Below are 14400 nucleotides of genomic sequence, written 5' to 3' on the forward strand. Positions count from 1 at the left end.
AGTGGCGTGCTTGTTCAGTTCTTACCTCATATTCCAATAAGTTATTCTGCTCTCACTGTTTAACCATAAAAAGAAAAAGAAAACTCCTTGTGTACCTTGCTCATTTGGGAGAACTTGAATGTTTTTCATTTATCATTATAAAACAAGGGCAGTTGTATAACTTTTTTGTACATAGCTGTTACATGCAGGGCATTTTGTCTTTAAATAGAAACAAATTGCTCTAAAAGAAATGAATTCTAGGGGCGCCTGGGTGGCTCAGTCATTGGGTGTCTGCCTTCTGCTTGGGTCATGATCCCCAGGGTCCTGGGATCAGGACCACATCGGGCTCCCTGCTTGGCTTCTCCCTCTCCCATTCTACCTGCTTGTGTTCCCTCTCTCACTGTCTCTGTCTGTCAAATAAATAAATATTTTTTAAAAAAAGAAAAGAAATGAATCCTAGATAGTTTTCCTATCAAGTGTCTCTTTGCTTAAATAAACGTCTTGTTTGAAATGGAAGAAAGAACGATAGTTATACAGTAGCTAGTGTTTACTAAATGCCTATGTGACCTTTATGTTCATTTCACCTTGAGCCAATGAGGGAACCAAGGGGTGCCTGGCTGGCTCAGTCAGTAGAGCATGCAACTGATCTCAGGGTCGTAAGTATGAGCCCCACGTGGGTATAGACCTCACTTTAAAAAAAATAATAAAATAAATTTTATTTAAAAAAAAAAAAAAAGGGAAACCAAACCTCGGGAAGATGTCTTGGGTGACTTGTCTCCATTGGTCCAGGGTCCATGTAGGAGCTGGGAAGCAGCAACTCCAAGACGGTCTGATGCTCAAAGCCCTGCTCCTTACACAGGGTTGTGCTATTTCCTTTGTTTCCTGCCAGTCGTATTAGAGTCTCCTAAAGACAGCCTCGTGTAACTTTTCTCCATCTTGCTAATGTTTTTAATTATGTTGAGGTACAGAAATATTTAAAGTAGTTTGCACTGGAATTGAAAACCAAACATTATGAGTTTCTCCCATTTCATTAAAAAGTTACTTAATCTTTACATTGTTCTCTACATTAAAGCCGAGCAGAATTTTATCAGGCAATTGCCTCAAAGTTATAATCTGGAAAATCTTTCTGTAATGAAACCCATATGTCATGGGCGAAAGGTGCAAAGCCCTGGCAGAGAGGGTTGGTCTCGTGAGAGAGTCTGCACCCAATCTCGTTAACCAGGGTGCCTCTGGTAATCCCTCATCCCCTCACTGGTGAGAAATCAATCTGTACCACTGAATCTTTTTCAACCAGCCACCAAGAAAATTTACTGCAGAGAAGGCAGTTTGGGGATAGTCATTGTGGAAAGGGAGCCAGAGGCAAGGCTAACTGTAGATGGAGGAATTGGAGAATCTGAAGACGAGATTGTATTAAACCACACACCACCTTCTGAGCGAGCAGGACGGAGACCTCCCTTCAGCCCTGACCTCTCTAAACTAGACCCGGGTATTTACAGCTGCCGTGAACCCGACAGCCTTAGGGAAACGATGAAGGGGGGACATAGAAACTGCTGGAAGTTGATCGTAGTTTCTCCATTTGCTGTCTGTCTTGTCCCACATTCTCGGCACAATTCACATGTTACCCCTACGGCGACAGTCTGTATTGTGACTTAACTCCGTTCGCGGGCTCCATTGCATAGGAGGGCCTGTGATCATGACGTGGCATGGAGGCCGTGCTTCTCTTCTGCGCACAGATACCGTGGTGGTGGATGACCAGTGGATCCCTCTTGGCATAATTATTAGAATGTGGGAGCAGTGTTGCCTTCCTGTTCAACCTCAGAACCCTAGAGGATTAACCCAGAACTAGAAAATGGTTAAGCAGTTTTACTGACTCTAGGTAAAACTAGCAATCTTATCGTTTCTAAGATTGTCTTCTAACACATGGTGGAAAAAAACCAGGAGAAATGAAAGGAACTAGAAGTGTCAAGCTGGGCAGCATATAATCTTACCAGGGCCATTAATGCAAGAATTGCACCAAGCCATAACTAGTGGAAACAAGAAGGGATGAGGCAGGGGAGTAGAAATGTCTCCCTCTCTTCTGTAAGCAAGCCAGAGACATCTCTAAAGACTCTTCCCTTGGAGAGATTTGAAATCCTTGGTGGGAGTTTTTTCATAAAATACATTTACATATAAAACCCTGCTGGAAGGGGTGTGTATGTGCTTGCGTGCGAGTGCACACGCTCGTGTGTGTGTGTGTGTGTGTGTGTGTGTAAGAGGAATACAGAATAGTAGCAGAAGGCTGTCTCCCTACTCCTAATGGGATTTTGCAGCAGCATGTGCGAGTTTGTTTCAGAAGTCAAAAATGAACAGATGTTGGTATAAATTACCTCTGTGTCTGATGTCTTGCAAATTAAAAGCGCGGTTGGCATCACTAAACAATTTCACTAGGTTTAGGGGGGTGCGGCTAGCAGGCGGCGATTACTGTCGCGGGTCGGTAAGAAACCTCGCACTACAGCAAAGCAGCAAGGCAAGGATAAAGAAATGAAGAATAAAATAAGGGGTTATGTGAATTAATCAGAGATGTTAACATCTCCGATAACAAGTGAACAGGAGGGCTCGAGGTCTGAAGCTGCCCCTGACCCACAGCAATTTCTCTGCGCACAAAGAGGGCTTGGTGCTTAGGAGGTGATTTATAGGGCACAGCCCTCTTTTAGGGAGCAGCTATGTCACAAATTCGTATATCTCCTATATGGGACTGGCGAGTAGGGAAACTTTCTCCCCTCCCATGTAGAAGATGAGGTCTTTGAATTACTTCTACTTTTACAGTGGTTTTCTGCAGCTCTGTGTGCTCAGATTAGGTTGAAGGGGGAGGAATGATTGAGTGGGGAAAGGGTTGTTAAAAAGGATTGGTTAAATTCAAGGAGAGCTTGCCACTGAGAGACTTTGGAAGAACGGTTTATTTTGCCGTTTAAATCCTTTTGATCCCTCAACTAGATTGGGTCTTTTTAAATTTGATGTCTTAAAATATTGTTCATTCTCCCATTTGGGGAAGAAAACAGTAAAGAATCGGGGATATGAAGGGAAACAGGCAGAAGTAATTAGTAAGATCAGTACAGAGCTCCAGGCCCAGGATTTTTGGAGCAAGCCTCTGTTCTACCCAGAGTTTTGGATTACCCACTTCTGGTTTCCAAAATACCTGCTTCTAGCCATGCTGTGGGATCATTTGATATGATGTACAACTCCTTAGTAAGCACCAGAGAGGAGACAGGAGACCCAACCAGCAGAAATAAATGATGAGACCCACTCTGGCCAAAAGTTTAAGTCAGTTCCTAGAGGATCAGGCCGAGGGAAAAGCTTCCAAGGAGTGGGATTTTTTAGGTTGTTAGCCTCCCTTATCATAGTTCATTCATTCACTCAGGAAACACCGAGTGCGGGAGAAGCAACAGACTACTCACCCTCCTTTGAAAGGCGGTGTGTTAATGGTACCACTCTACCAAGCATGTTCATTGCTAAATAGCCGAAAGAAAACCAGGGCAGGTGGCATTCATGTACTACTCATTTTGCAGATAAAGAAACAGGCTCATAGATCTTGCCTATCCCAAGGTGTCGTGTCCCCCCCCCCCCCCCCCGCTGCTAAACGCTAGAGCTGGAACCTCAACTGAGTTCAGACTCTGTGTCATCTACAAGTCCACGCCACCTCCCCTGGGCAGGAAAATGCCTGTTTGGATTTCCTCTAGAGTAGTTAGTCCTACCTCTGTCTCTCCATTAATCTGGCATTACTTTCATCAAAGGAAATTCTTTTTCTTGCCAAATAAGCAAGATAAATTTAGGAAAAACAACCACCACCGGCAATGTAGAGAATGAAGCCCCTAGGGCCATTAATAGGTCTTAGTGTCTCTGCAAAGGAAGGCAACAGACATTATTGTGTTCCTGCTTGGAATCCTTTCGTATAATATCATTCATCCAGCCAATATTTATTTAGCAGATACTACCTCTAGTGTTTGTGATAGAAAGAATAATGAGCCTCTACCCTCAGTTCTTACCCTTTAGGTCAGGAAGACACGTATATAAACAGATAACTGCAAGTCTTACCAGAACTTTGTCTGTATAGGGTTTGGTGCAAATCCACAAAGGAAAGGAATAGTCATTTTGATTTGAGCCCAGGTGGGGTTGGGGGCACATGTGGCAAGTACTTAGCACTGGAGCTTCCATTCCTAATTAGTGGGATTTCCTTGCCCTTTGTTGGAGCTCCAGAATTTGTGAGAGGTGAAGAATATATGGACTGCAGGTACCAGAACCTTCCCTGTGGTTACGGAGTTTGTATTATTGTATTATTGTAGTTCTCTGTTGTACAAATGAACCAGGAGCTACTAGGGAGGGGGAGGGGAGTCCACTCATCTAGCACCAGGTCTGGACTTGAGTCAAGCCACAGGAGGCGGGGCCAAGGTCCTTCTCATTCTTCAGGTGCCTCTCCAGCCATCTCACTCTTTGGCCAGGATGGGGACATACTCTTAGGAGGCCACAGGCACAGCCTGCTGTGAGCCCACCGCCCGGTATCAGGAGACTCCTGGCCTCTGGGACCAACGGTTGGAAACTTTGAGCACTGTTAAATCTATTGAAGAGATCAGGGAAGATGATTTTGTCGGGATGAGGATGAAGGGGTGTTACAGTACATTCACTTCCTGCAGGTTTGCTCGGCAGAGCTGCAACAGTGGGCTTCTGGAGTGGCCCTTGTAATTGAGAAATGTTTTACTTTCATTTTGGAGCCTCATATGTAGGAAAGTAGCTGTATAAACCCTCTTGTAACCACAGCATTCAAAGATTGATGGTGCTGAAAGGCAGAGAAAGACACATAAACCTTGCCTGGCTGTATTAAATATCTAAGGACTGACAATGCCAAGAGAGAGAAGACCAAAGCTCTATAAACCCTACTTTATTACACCATCCACAGATGAGCTGCACTGAGGGGATATAAACCCTGTTACATTACAGCATCCAGGGACTTCCACTGCCAAGAGATGGGGTAAATGATCTCTGATTCTGACCTGAGATTATAAATGTCCAGAGACCAGCAACCAACCCAGAGAAGACTCTAATCTTGGTTGGGTTGTAGTCTCCCAAGAGCAAACCCCGTGACATAGCGAACATGAGTATTTGGTTATATTCTGGAGGGGGGGGGGGGAGGTTTGGGGGAATTCCCTGGGGATTTTGTTCAGAGGGGATGACAGTCTTCCCCAGTTGGCCTTCTGGCAGTTGCTGGCTTCCTACAGTTTTCGTTGTCCGTGTTGGTTGGTTTTTCCCTCTTTTTGGAGGTTAGTGGTGATTCGGTCCGTAGTGGTAGCAACTGTTTTTACAATGTGAATTTGTTTGCATTTTTAAAACGTATTTACCTGAGATCTCTTACGCAGATTGTGGGTTTTCATTGATCTTCCATTTGCTGTGATTGCAGCCAGAGAGATGACACGGGGGAAATTTCTCAACATTCTGGAGAAACCCAAGAAGTAGCAGCTGCTTGTGGACGGGATGTCCTGGGGACTGGAACCGTGCCCTCCCTCCCAGTGGAGCTCTGACGATGTGCAACTCTCTGCTTCCCGGTGAGAGGCCGGAGGGTGCCCCTCCAGGACTGACCCTCCCCCCTGCTCCTGGCACTCTGCACCTCTGAGGACATTCGGTGGCAAGAGAGGAATTTGCTCTGTTGAGTCTCAACAGAAGGATGAGTGCAGTTACTCAGTCAGCTTCCAGCCTTTGACCATCTCAGCCTTGGATGTGGGTGACACCAGAGAGCACATCATTCTTAAAGGTCAAAGTTCTGCGCTATCATTTCAGAAAGTGATGCAGGAGCCCCAGGATCTTACACCTGATTTGATTCGGTGATGGCAAAGTCAGCTGTGGCACGTGGAGCGGACGGGTTCTTCTGGCTTGTACTTGATATCTTAGGAAGTATTTATGGTGTGAGGAGACCAGAGAACAGTTAGATTCTGAAACAGACCAGTGAACTGACTGTGAACTCTCCATTATATATTGGGTTCCAAGAATCCCCAGCTGGAGAAGCCAGAGTCTTCTTGACATGTATACCTGCTTTAACAATTCTGTACCTCTCACAGTAGTCCCCATGCCCCAGTGCCTTTCATTCCCCACCATCAGTTCTGACTCCAGGAAAGGGGATCCCTGTGTATCGAGTCCCTCCTGGGAGTAACTAGTGAAAGACCCATGCAAGGTTGCACTGAGTTCTAGACCTCAAGACCAAGTTAAAGATGAAAGAAAGGACTTCTGAGTTCCAGGAATCGGTTAAAGACCCACACAAGAAAGTCAGTATAGCCGAAAAGGCAGGAGAAGGGGATTGTTGACAGGAGTTCCCATTTGATTAAAAACAAGAATCTCTAATTGACCTGAAAGGAACGTGCTGTGGAATGGTGGCAGTGTTTTGCCCCCACCCCGTCCCCTCTCACAGCAGATATTTCATCAATGTAACAAATACACATATGCGTGCACGCGGGAAAAAAGAATTTCCGGACTTAAATGCAATTCCTGTGGAGCTCTTTGCCAGTTATCTGTCTCTGTGTTAAAACCTGAAAACCTAACCCATGCGTAAAATTGGTTACACATGTTCTCCATATTTTGTCTTGTAAGCCAGCCCCCAGCCTCTGATGTTTCGAGAAGTACATGAGGCTTCCTAATCTTCATGCAAAGAACATCCACATGGTGGTTGTCTGATGGTGTTTGGTTACAAGGAAAGTTGTGGTTAAACTATTGGTCCTGAGTGTCTGTGCTAGGGTGCCACACTCGTCAGTTAAATAGCTGGTCTGCTAACCATTTCTGACATGTGTGCCTTGTTTCCCATGCTAGAACTAATGTTGGGTTTTTCTCTCATTTTTGCCATCCACGTGATTTTACGTATTGATAAGGAGAAAACTTGAACACGAGTCACAAAGGATGGGTAAGCGAGAAAGAAAAGATTCTGCCTGGATGCGATATAGAAATTTAGGCTGGGGAGGCATAGATTTTAAGTTAGGCCTATTATTGACATTCCTTTTTCTCAAAATGCAGTTGGAGTGGGAGGGAAGGGAAGGGCAAAAAATAGTGCCACAACGTCAGGTTTTTCCTTTGCTCGGTTTTGGAGAGTTGATGACATCAGGCACTTTTAAGTGTTTGGGGAAATTGAGACATACATGGAGAATATGAGGATACCTCCCCAAAACCAACTCAGGTCTGTAACCCAAGGCTGTGTAGTTGGTTTTCTGGTCTGCTTTGGCCTTTCTTTTATTGTCATCTTATTCACCAGCACTTAACATAAGTCGATGTTTTAGAATTGCGATATTTATTGGTTTTGTATTTGTCATCCTTAGAAATGTTAATGATGTATTTTTATATTGATAATATAAATGGATGTGTAGTGTGTGTGTACTTCAGGGTGTTAGAGGACTGTGCTTTGTACTTGATGGTTTCTGTGTCGTCATAATAAATATGTCCCTTTCATAGGAGAGTGAGTTTTTCTTTTCCTCAAAGGGCCAAGTTGCATTCATCAGAAAGTACAAGTCTAATGATAAATAACCTGCTATTTTCCCTTTAATATCATAGTGGGTGGTGTGGGGCTTTATGACCATCTACTACTTGGTCTCCTAGCTTCCAGTCTGTTCTACTGGCCATCCAACCTCATTATTGCTCGACTCCCTGAAGTATTACTTAAAAACCTTTAATACCTCCTTGTGTCTAATAATAAAGTCTGGGTCTCTTATCCTGCCATTTAAAACACTCTGCATGTAATCTTCATCACCCCTCCTCTCCAGTATATGGAATCTGTTCCAGTTAATCTGAACAGTTCCATTTTCTCACTTAAGTACCTTTGCTCATGCCGCTGAGTCTAGAGAGTCTCTTTGCACATATCAAACCTACCCTTCCTACAAACCCCTGATGAACCACCTGGAAACAATCTTCCTCCCTGCATTCCTACAACACGGACGTATCCCGTCCTGACCTTTACCAACTCCACCTTATATTTAAGTGGTCTGAGTGCATCTCTCTCGTCCCACTGAACTGTGAGCTCCTCTCCTACGCATCTGATTGAGCTGGAAGGGTCCATACTTGCTTGCAGACTTCCAATTAAATATGATGGAAGCAAATGTTTCTCTGCTGCCTACCAAAATCCTTAGTGTGACTTCCTTTTGGACTCTGCTCTAGAACTAGAGAAGAACAAAGATTAGTCCTATCACTGTCCCCCAAGGATAGTTTACCTGCCCTTGAGCAGAGCCTCATGCCCTTTCAGAGAAACATTCCATGTGAGGAAAGCCAGTTGCTTGGCACCATTGGCTCATCACTGATTTCCAAGAAAACAACTGGGTGGGCAGAAGATTGTGACCTGGAAAAGCCCGGCCGGCCAGCCGCCTCCGCAGGGACAGCGTCATCACCACGCTGCTCTAAATCTTGAGAGATTATTTTTCCAATAAATAATTATATATGATTTGCCCACAGGTTTCTTGGGCCTTCCTTTTGCCATTCTGAGTGCCTTCCTCACAGAAGCATCTGTTGGCTGAGAGGAATAGCACCAGGGCTTCGGAGACAATTTTCAGGTTCTTATTCAAGTCTTTTTCTCACCAGCAGTCTTGTTGATTCTTGCTCTCTTCCGTGTCTCGGATTCTTGGTTGGCCTCTACCGATTCGCCTGGCCTTCCTTCCATTGTCAGAACACCAAAAGTTCACAGGCTATTAACTGTATTAATAGCAAGATGCCATTGTTAATTTTTCTGTGTCTTTTGGTGACCCACTTATCATATTTTTTAACTGGACACTTGGGAACTGCTGCTCGTTGGTGGTTCTCTAGCTGCAGCTCCTGCCTTCTGGGCCGTGAAAATGGAGCTGGTGAGTCCATCCATTGCCTTTTCGGTTTCTGAAGGGTGTTTGGACTTCCATAGGAGCTTTGTGATGAAACCAAGAAATTTCCTTTCCGGGGGGGATGCTCTGGGCCCTTCTGTTTCCTTCCTCCAGGATTAAGGGCTCACAAAAAAGAGAAACAGGCAGAGACCAGGAAGGGAGGAAATGGGCTGATGAGCCAAGGTAGATGGTCCCAGGGGTCAGACAACATGATTCCTTACCAGCTTTCAACTTCTACACAAAATCCATCTCCTACCATTTGGTTACGTTCTCCATTTTCTGTTTGCTTCGTCTTGTGCCAACCAGATGGCCCCTGCACGGGCTTCTCTTTCCCCAGAGAGTCTTAGAGCCTCCACCCCAAACAGTGGTTTACAAACCGAGTTTGTAAGTTCTGACTGGCCTCTAACTGACTGTTAAGCCTCTATTGAGTCTTCTCTGGCCCTTGGGGGCTGTGTCCCCGACTCTGCCTAAAGAGACCACCAGCCTTCCTACTCTCTGCCCCACAGTTTTCCTTCATGATCAGGGGCATTTGGGGGCTTCAGGTGGCCCCAGGTGCAACCACGAGGCTCATGGTTGGCACAAGGGCTGGCAGAGCCTGTTAATTAGCACATGAACACCCCAATGCTCCATTAGCCAGGCCAGGCATTCGGAACCTTCCCCTCCTGTGGGCCCCTTCCTCCTAATGAGAGCGGGAAGAAGGGCCTCACAAAACACTGCCTCAGAATAATATTCCGCTTTGTCCCCACCAGTAACCAGGGCTGACAGGATCACTCTGTCCATTTCTCTTCTAATTAGCACAATTCCAGCATGGCCTGAGCCAGCAAATGGAGAAAAGCGATCAAAAGCGATCGGACAACCGTACCGAATCACAAACACAAAGAGGGCCATTCCCTGTAATTAGGTGAGACAATTCCTCAGTCTTTTCTCGGCTGGAGTTTGCCGCTAAGACTCTTGCTGTTTGGGTCCCAGCAACACAAGTTACATGTCTCCCTGGGACACTAATAAGCCCCAAATTGTCTTCCGCTTCACACAACTCTAACCAGAGGACAGATGCCCGAGGGTGGGGGGGAACACAGTGAGGGGACAGGGTGTCTAAACAGCGAAGCAGCTGCGGCAATGTCTCCCCAACTCCAAAAGGCAGACACTGGGGCTGTGGGCAGAGAAGGAAGAGGCCATTCATTTGTTGGGAGAACAGCTCCAGGTGCAGCCTGTCCCATTGCCTAAAGCCCTACGAATTCTGGGACCTCAGGAGAGACCCACTCTCTGCTATTTGCCTCACCCCGTTCATTTGCCACTTCTGGCCAGTTGTCCCCTTTGGGTCTCCTTGTCTCTTCTCCTACATGTCCACGCTGGGGGCATCGTGGGCAGCTACAACCGTGGCACCATCCTTGGACCTGCACCGAAGCCCTATACAACCATAGTCCACGAACTTGAGGCTAGCTAACGTGCGGCACACACATGGGAATTCTACACTCAAAGAATCTGTGACTTAGAAGGGACACTTCCAGCATTCATTCACTTCTGGGTCTCTGGCTCTCTCACAAGCCTTGCTTTCTATCCCCATTCTCTCTTCTGGAAGATCCCTGTCTTTTTCAACAGAGCAGTGGCCCATCAATGGCTAGGGCAAGAAGCCACCACTGGCCACACTCCATGTGGCTCAAAGGTTGGCCACTTAATAAACAAGACACGGCTCCCTCAGGATTGCAGCCCATTACTGGGATTACTAGGGGTGACACAGCCATGAACTTGGTCATAGCCAGGGACAAAGGAATGCAGGGGAGAGTGGCATGTGGAATCGCAATTAAACTCAAACTCTGAGCTGAGTTGGACTCACACATATTTTCATCTTATCCTGTTCTCTGCTTTCTGTTTGGATCTCTACTTGATGCTTTGGAAAGGGACCTCCAATACCAGAAAATAATTATCTGGAATCCAAGGAGCCAGAAAGCTCAAGTAATAAGAATGCTTTGTTTTTCCATCTTCCCTGTCTGAGACACACAGAAGTGCCAATGAGGTTTGACTTTTTAAAATAACTTTTGGGAGATGTCAAAGAATCTGAACCAAATTCGTACAGTCTCTTACGGTTTCTTTGGCTATAAACAGGGATTAGAATAGTACTTGCCACATAATACGTGCTTAATAAGAATTTGTTGGAAGAGCTACACCATGACACTCAGTGTGCACAGCTTTCTTGCTAGTCTCAGTTAAGAGTGTGGATCTGGAGAGAGAGGCAGTGTGTGGTCATGCAATTCACTTCTCTGAACCATAGTGTCCTTGGGACATTTCCTACGAGGCAGGCAAGGGGCGCCTGGGGTGCTCAGTTAAGCACCCGATTCTTGGTTTCAACTCAGGTCATGATCTCAGCGCTTTTGTGAGATCGAGCCCTGCATCAGGCTCTGCACTGGGCATGGAACCTACTTAAGATTCTCTTTCTCCTTCTCCTCCTGCCCCTCCCTCTCCTCAAAAAAAGGGGAAAAAAAAGAGAGAGAGAGGCAGGCAAGCATCATGGATAAGGGCATAGACCCCGACGTCAGATCCAAATCCTGTTTTTGCTGTCTGCTAGACATGTAACCAGAAGAAAATCGCTTCACCTGTCTGTTTGGTTTATCCCTTTATGGGGTGGGTCCAATAGTAGTGTCGAACTGCTAGGGTCATTGTGGAGATTAAACTAGCACTTGCAAGTATTCAGAATAGCACATGGCCTATCTTACCCACTACATGAGTGCTTGATGGATATAGCTTTTAAGATGGATTCAATGCATTATTTCATTATTATACTCACATTTGTTAAAAATTGGTAATTCTTACAGAGAAAATAGAGTAACTTTCGGTTCCCCAGAATAGTTGGAAGGGGTAAAGCAGAGAAGCAGTTTCTCTCGCTCTTTGCCGTGCCCTCCTCCTCCGACCCTCCAGGGCAGCCTGTGCTGGCGTGGACATTCAGCAAGTATCATGGCTGACTCTTTGTTGCTCATGAACAAGGGAAGGAGAGGTGTTCTTGGTGACAGTGGCTGGTTTCTGAGCTGATACTGAGCTCGGCAGAAGCCTCAGCTCGCTGGACTTCCCTAGTCTTGATGGTCCTCCCATTTGCTGAGCATCCACACTCTTCCAGTCACCGCACAGGGATGCTCTTCCCTGTTTTGCTGTGTCCTCCAGCCCTCCCCACCCCACCCCTACCCCAATCCCGCCATCCTTCTTCCAGATGCTCCCCTTCCAGGCCCAAGCAGGAATCACTTGGGCCTGGACTTCCCCCGCAGCAGTCTCCTCCGGGCTTTGTCCTCCCCAGGAGCCCGCGGGGAACAGCCTGGCCTGCCTGTGCAGCCCGAGGGCCTCAGGGTCAAGCGGGGCTGAAGGTCACATCCCAGGGCTTTCCCGGATGCGGCCAAGCCCCAGGAGCAGAGCAGGCCCGAGCCAGTGGCTTCACACAAAGGAGCAGCGGAGAAGAGTCAGGTTGGAAAAGTCAGTGACTTTAGGCGGAGCGGAAATGAGAAGCATTGGCTGCAGCCACCAGCAAAGCCCTGGGTAAGGCCACGAGGGTTGTGTAGGGGTCAGAACCATAAAGGTCTCTGAGGAATCGGGAAAGCAAACTCCTGAGAACGTCTTCCTTGGCCTCCTTTTCCCCTCATTTGTCTCTGCTGTCACTGCCTCCACCTTTTTTGGGAGGGAGGGAGGGAGGCGCAGAAGGAGAGGCAGAGAGAATCCCAAGCAGGCTCCACAGTCAGTGCAGAACCCAGGCTGGACACAATCTCATGATCCTGAGATCATAACCTGAGACAAAAATAAAGAGTCAGATGCTTAACCGACTGAGCCGCCCAGGCGCCCCTGCCTCCACCTTCTCGGCAGACCCTCATCCCTTGCTTTTCTCACAGGGCTGCTTACCTCAAGCCAACTCGTCCTTTGTACCTGGAACTATTGATTAAATCATGGTACGTTCACATAGTGAACTGTGATGCAGCCAGTTAGTATGTTTGCAAACGGTTACAATATCATGGAAGAAATAGTTTGTCATAAGGGTAAGCAAAAATAAAATAGCAAGATGTAAAATTACAAATGTGACATGATGTCCAATATGGGGGGGGGGGCAGGGTATTATAAGGAAATAGACCCAAGGTGTTAACGGTACTTACTGCCTGGTTGGAGGATTGGGGGGGTGGTAATTTTTGCTTTTTTCCTACATTTTCCAAACTCCCTACAGAATCACGTGTTGTATTCATCATATGGGGGGGAAGCCTCTGGAGCTGAATATATAGATAGATGGGGCTTAAAATGCCCGATCAGCCCAACCTAGTACCACGCATGTGTGCGTGCGCATGTGCAGACTTTACCGGTGACATTTGTTTATGGTAATGAGATTCATTCTTGTGTATGAACATGTCTATCCATCTGTAAACCTCTAAGTATTTACCAAGCACCCACTGAGCATCCAGCCCTGTCCCAGACCCTACTCCATCAGGTAAAGTGTGGACGAAATGACTTGTGCCCTAAGCATGCTCCTTCCCAGGGCCCGGCCCTCCTCACATGCCACAGGGCCTTTACTCAGGAACAGAAAAATGTTCTCTTAGTACATGTTCAGTTAGGGCTGCCAAATAGCTCTTTTTCCTCAGTCCATGCCCCCATAGGAAGCTATATCTCACCTAATTTTGATGTTGACTCTTAAGGATGAATTTCCCCAGCTCGGGGGCAAGCCAAACATTCCTCCAGATGTTGTACTGTGAGAGCTTCCTTCGCTGCTTTCTTCCTGCTTGTTTTCCCTTCCCAACCAGGAGAGAAGGGAAGGGGAAAAAAAAAAAAAATAGAGGAACTTGGGGTCAGGAGTAGGCATGGGTCAGGGCGGCCTGGAATGATATTTCTCTGTTTTCATCCCAGAGCGCCAGACAGAGGCACTGCACCCTCCGGAAAGAACGTGAGGTACCTTCTGTGCAAGCTGGGATCTGAGGGACACGAGGGGTGCGTGGGGGGGTGGTTCTCCCCTTTATTGGGAACACGTGTGTGTGTGTAGTCAGGGTCCCTGCAAGGTGGGAAGCAGGGCCGTGGAACTGATAAAGAGATGTGAGCCTCAGGGGCTGGTTCACATGGAATCGTGCAGAAGAATGAATTCCATCCTCCAGAAATGGGTCTCGTCGACTGGAGTCTACAGGCCCAGGGATCTAACTAGGTCTTGGAGGGCCTCCAACAGAAATAGATGTCATGATGAGTAAGAAAAATGCTGTGCCTGAGACCCCTGCTCCCTCCTCTGGGTCACCGGTGTATGTGTCCTTGTCCGTCCTGTTGCCCAGAGAGGGGCTACTTCCTGCCCAGCTCAGGATAGCGAGACAAAGAGGAAATGTCAGCCACGCGCGGCCCTGAAGCCTGCCTGACCCGCAGGGCCTTTCAGCCTGAAGGGCCGGAGCCCCAAGATCCGGGCAGCCCTCCCGGAGCAGTGAGGAACATGCCAGAACAGAGAGCCGAAGCCGTTGTTACAACACGAGGATGGCAGGACAGGCGACACCTCACAACATCACCAAAGATTGATGCAAATTGGTTTGGTTCTGACCCTGTCACACCAGGAAGGATAATGATTCCTGCCGCGCGGGGGCCC

At 47.0% G+C, this 14400-nt stretch overlaps 1 protein-coding gene across 4 annotated transcripts in view; it reads left to right on the forward strand.

The window, feature by feature from the left end:
• LIN52 (lin-52 DREAM MuvB core complex component) overlaps positions 1-14400 on the forward strand; it is a 143344-nt gene that overhangs the window by 116188 nt on the left and 12756 nt on the right. For 3 of the 4 annotated variants that reach the window (XM_082733548.1, XM_082733551.1, XM_082733552.1), the window contains one exon: positions 5408-7439. The exons of the other annotated variant lie outside the window; for it this stretch is intronic. In XM_082733548.1, coding sequence (XP_082589674.1) covers positions 5408-5463 — 56 coding nt within the window. In that variant the 3' untranslated portion in view covers positions 5464-7439. Of the gene's footprint in view, positions 1-5407; positions 7440-14400 lie in introns of those variants that run through there. 4 annotated transcript variants of the gene reach the window in all.

This window comes from Mustela nivalis (assembly GCF_964662115.1).
Source record: "Mustela nivalis genome assembly, chromosome: 6".
In the NCBI taxonomy this organism is placed as follows: Eukaryota; Metazoa; Chordata; class Mammalia; order Carnivora; family Mustelidae; genus Mustela; species Mustela nivalis.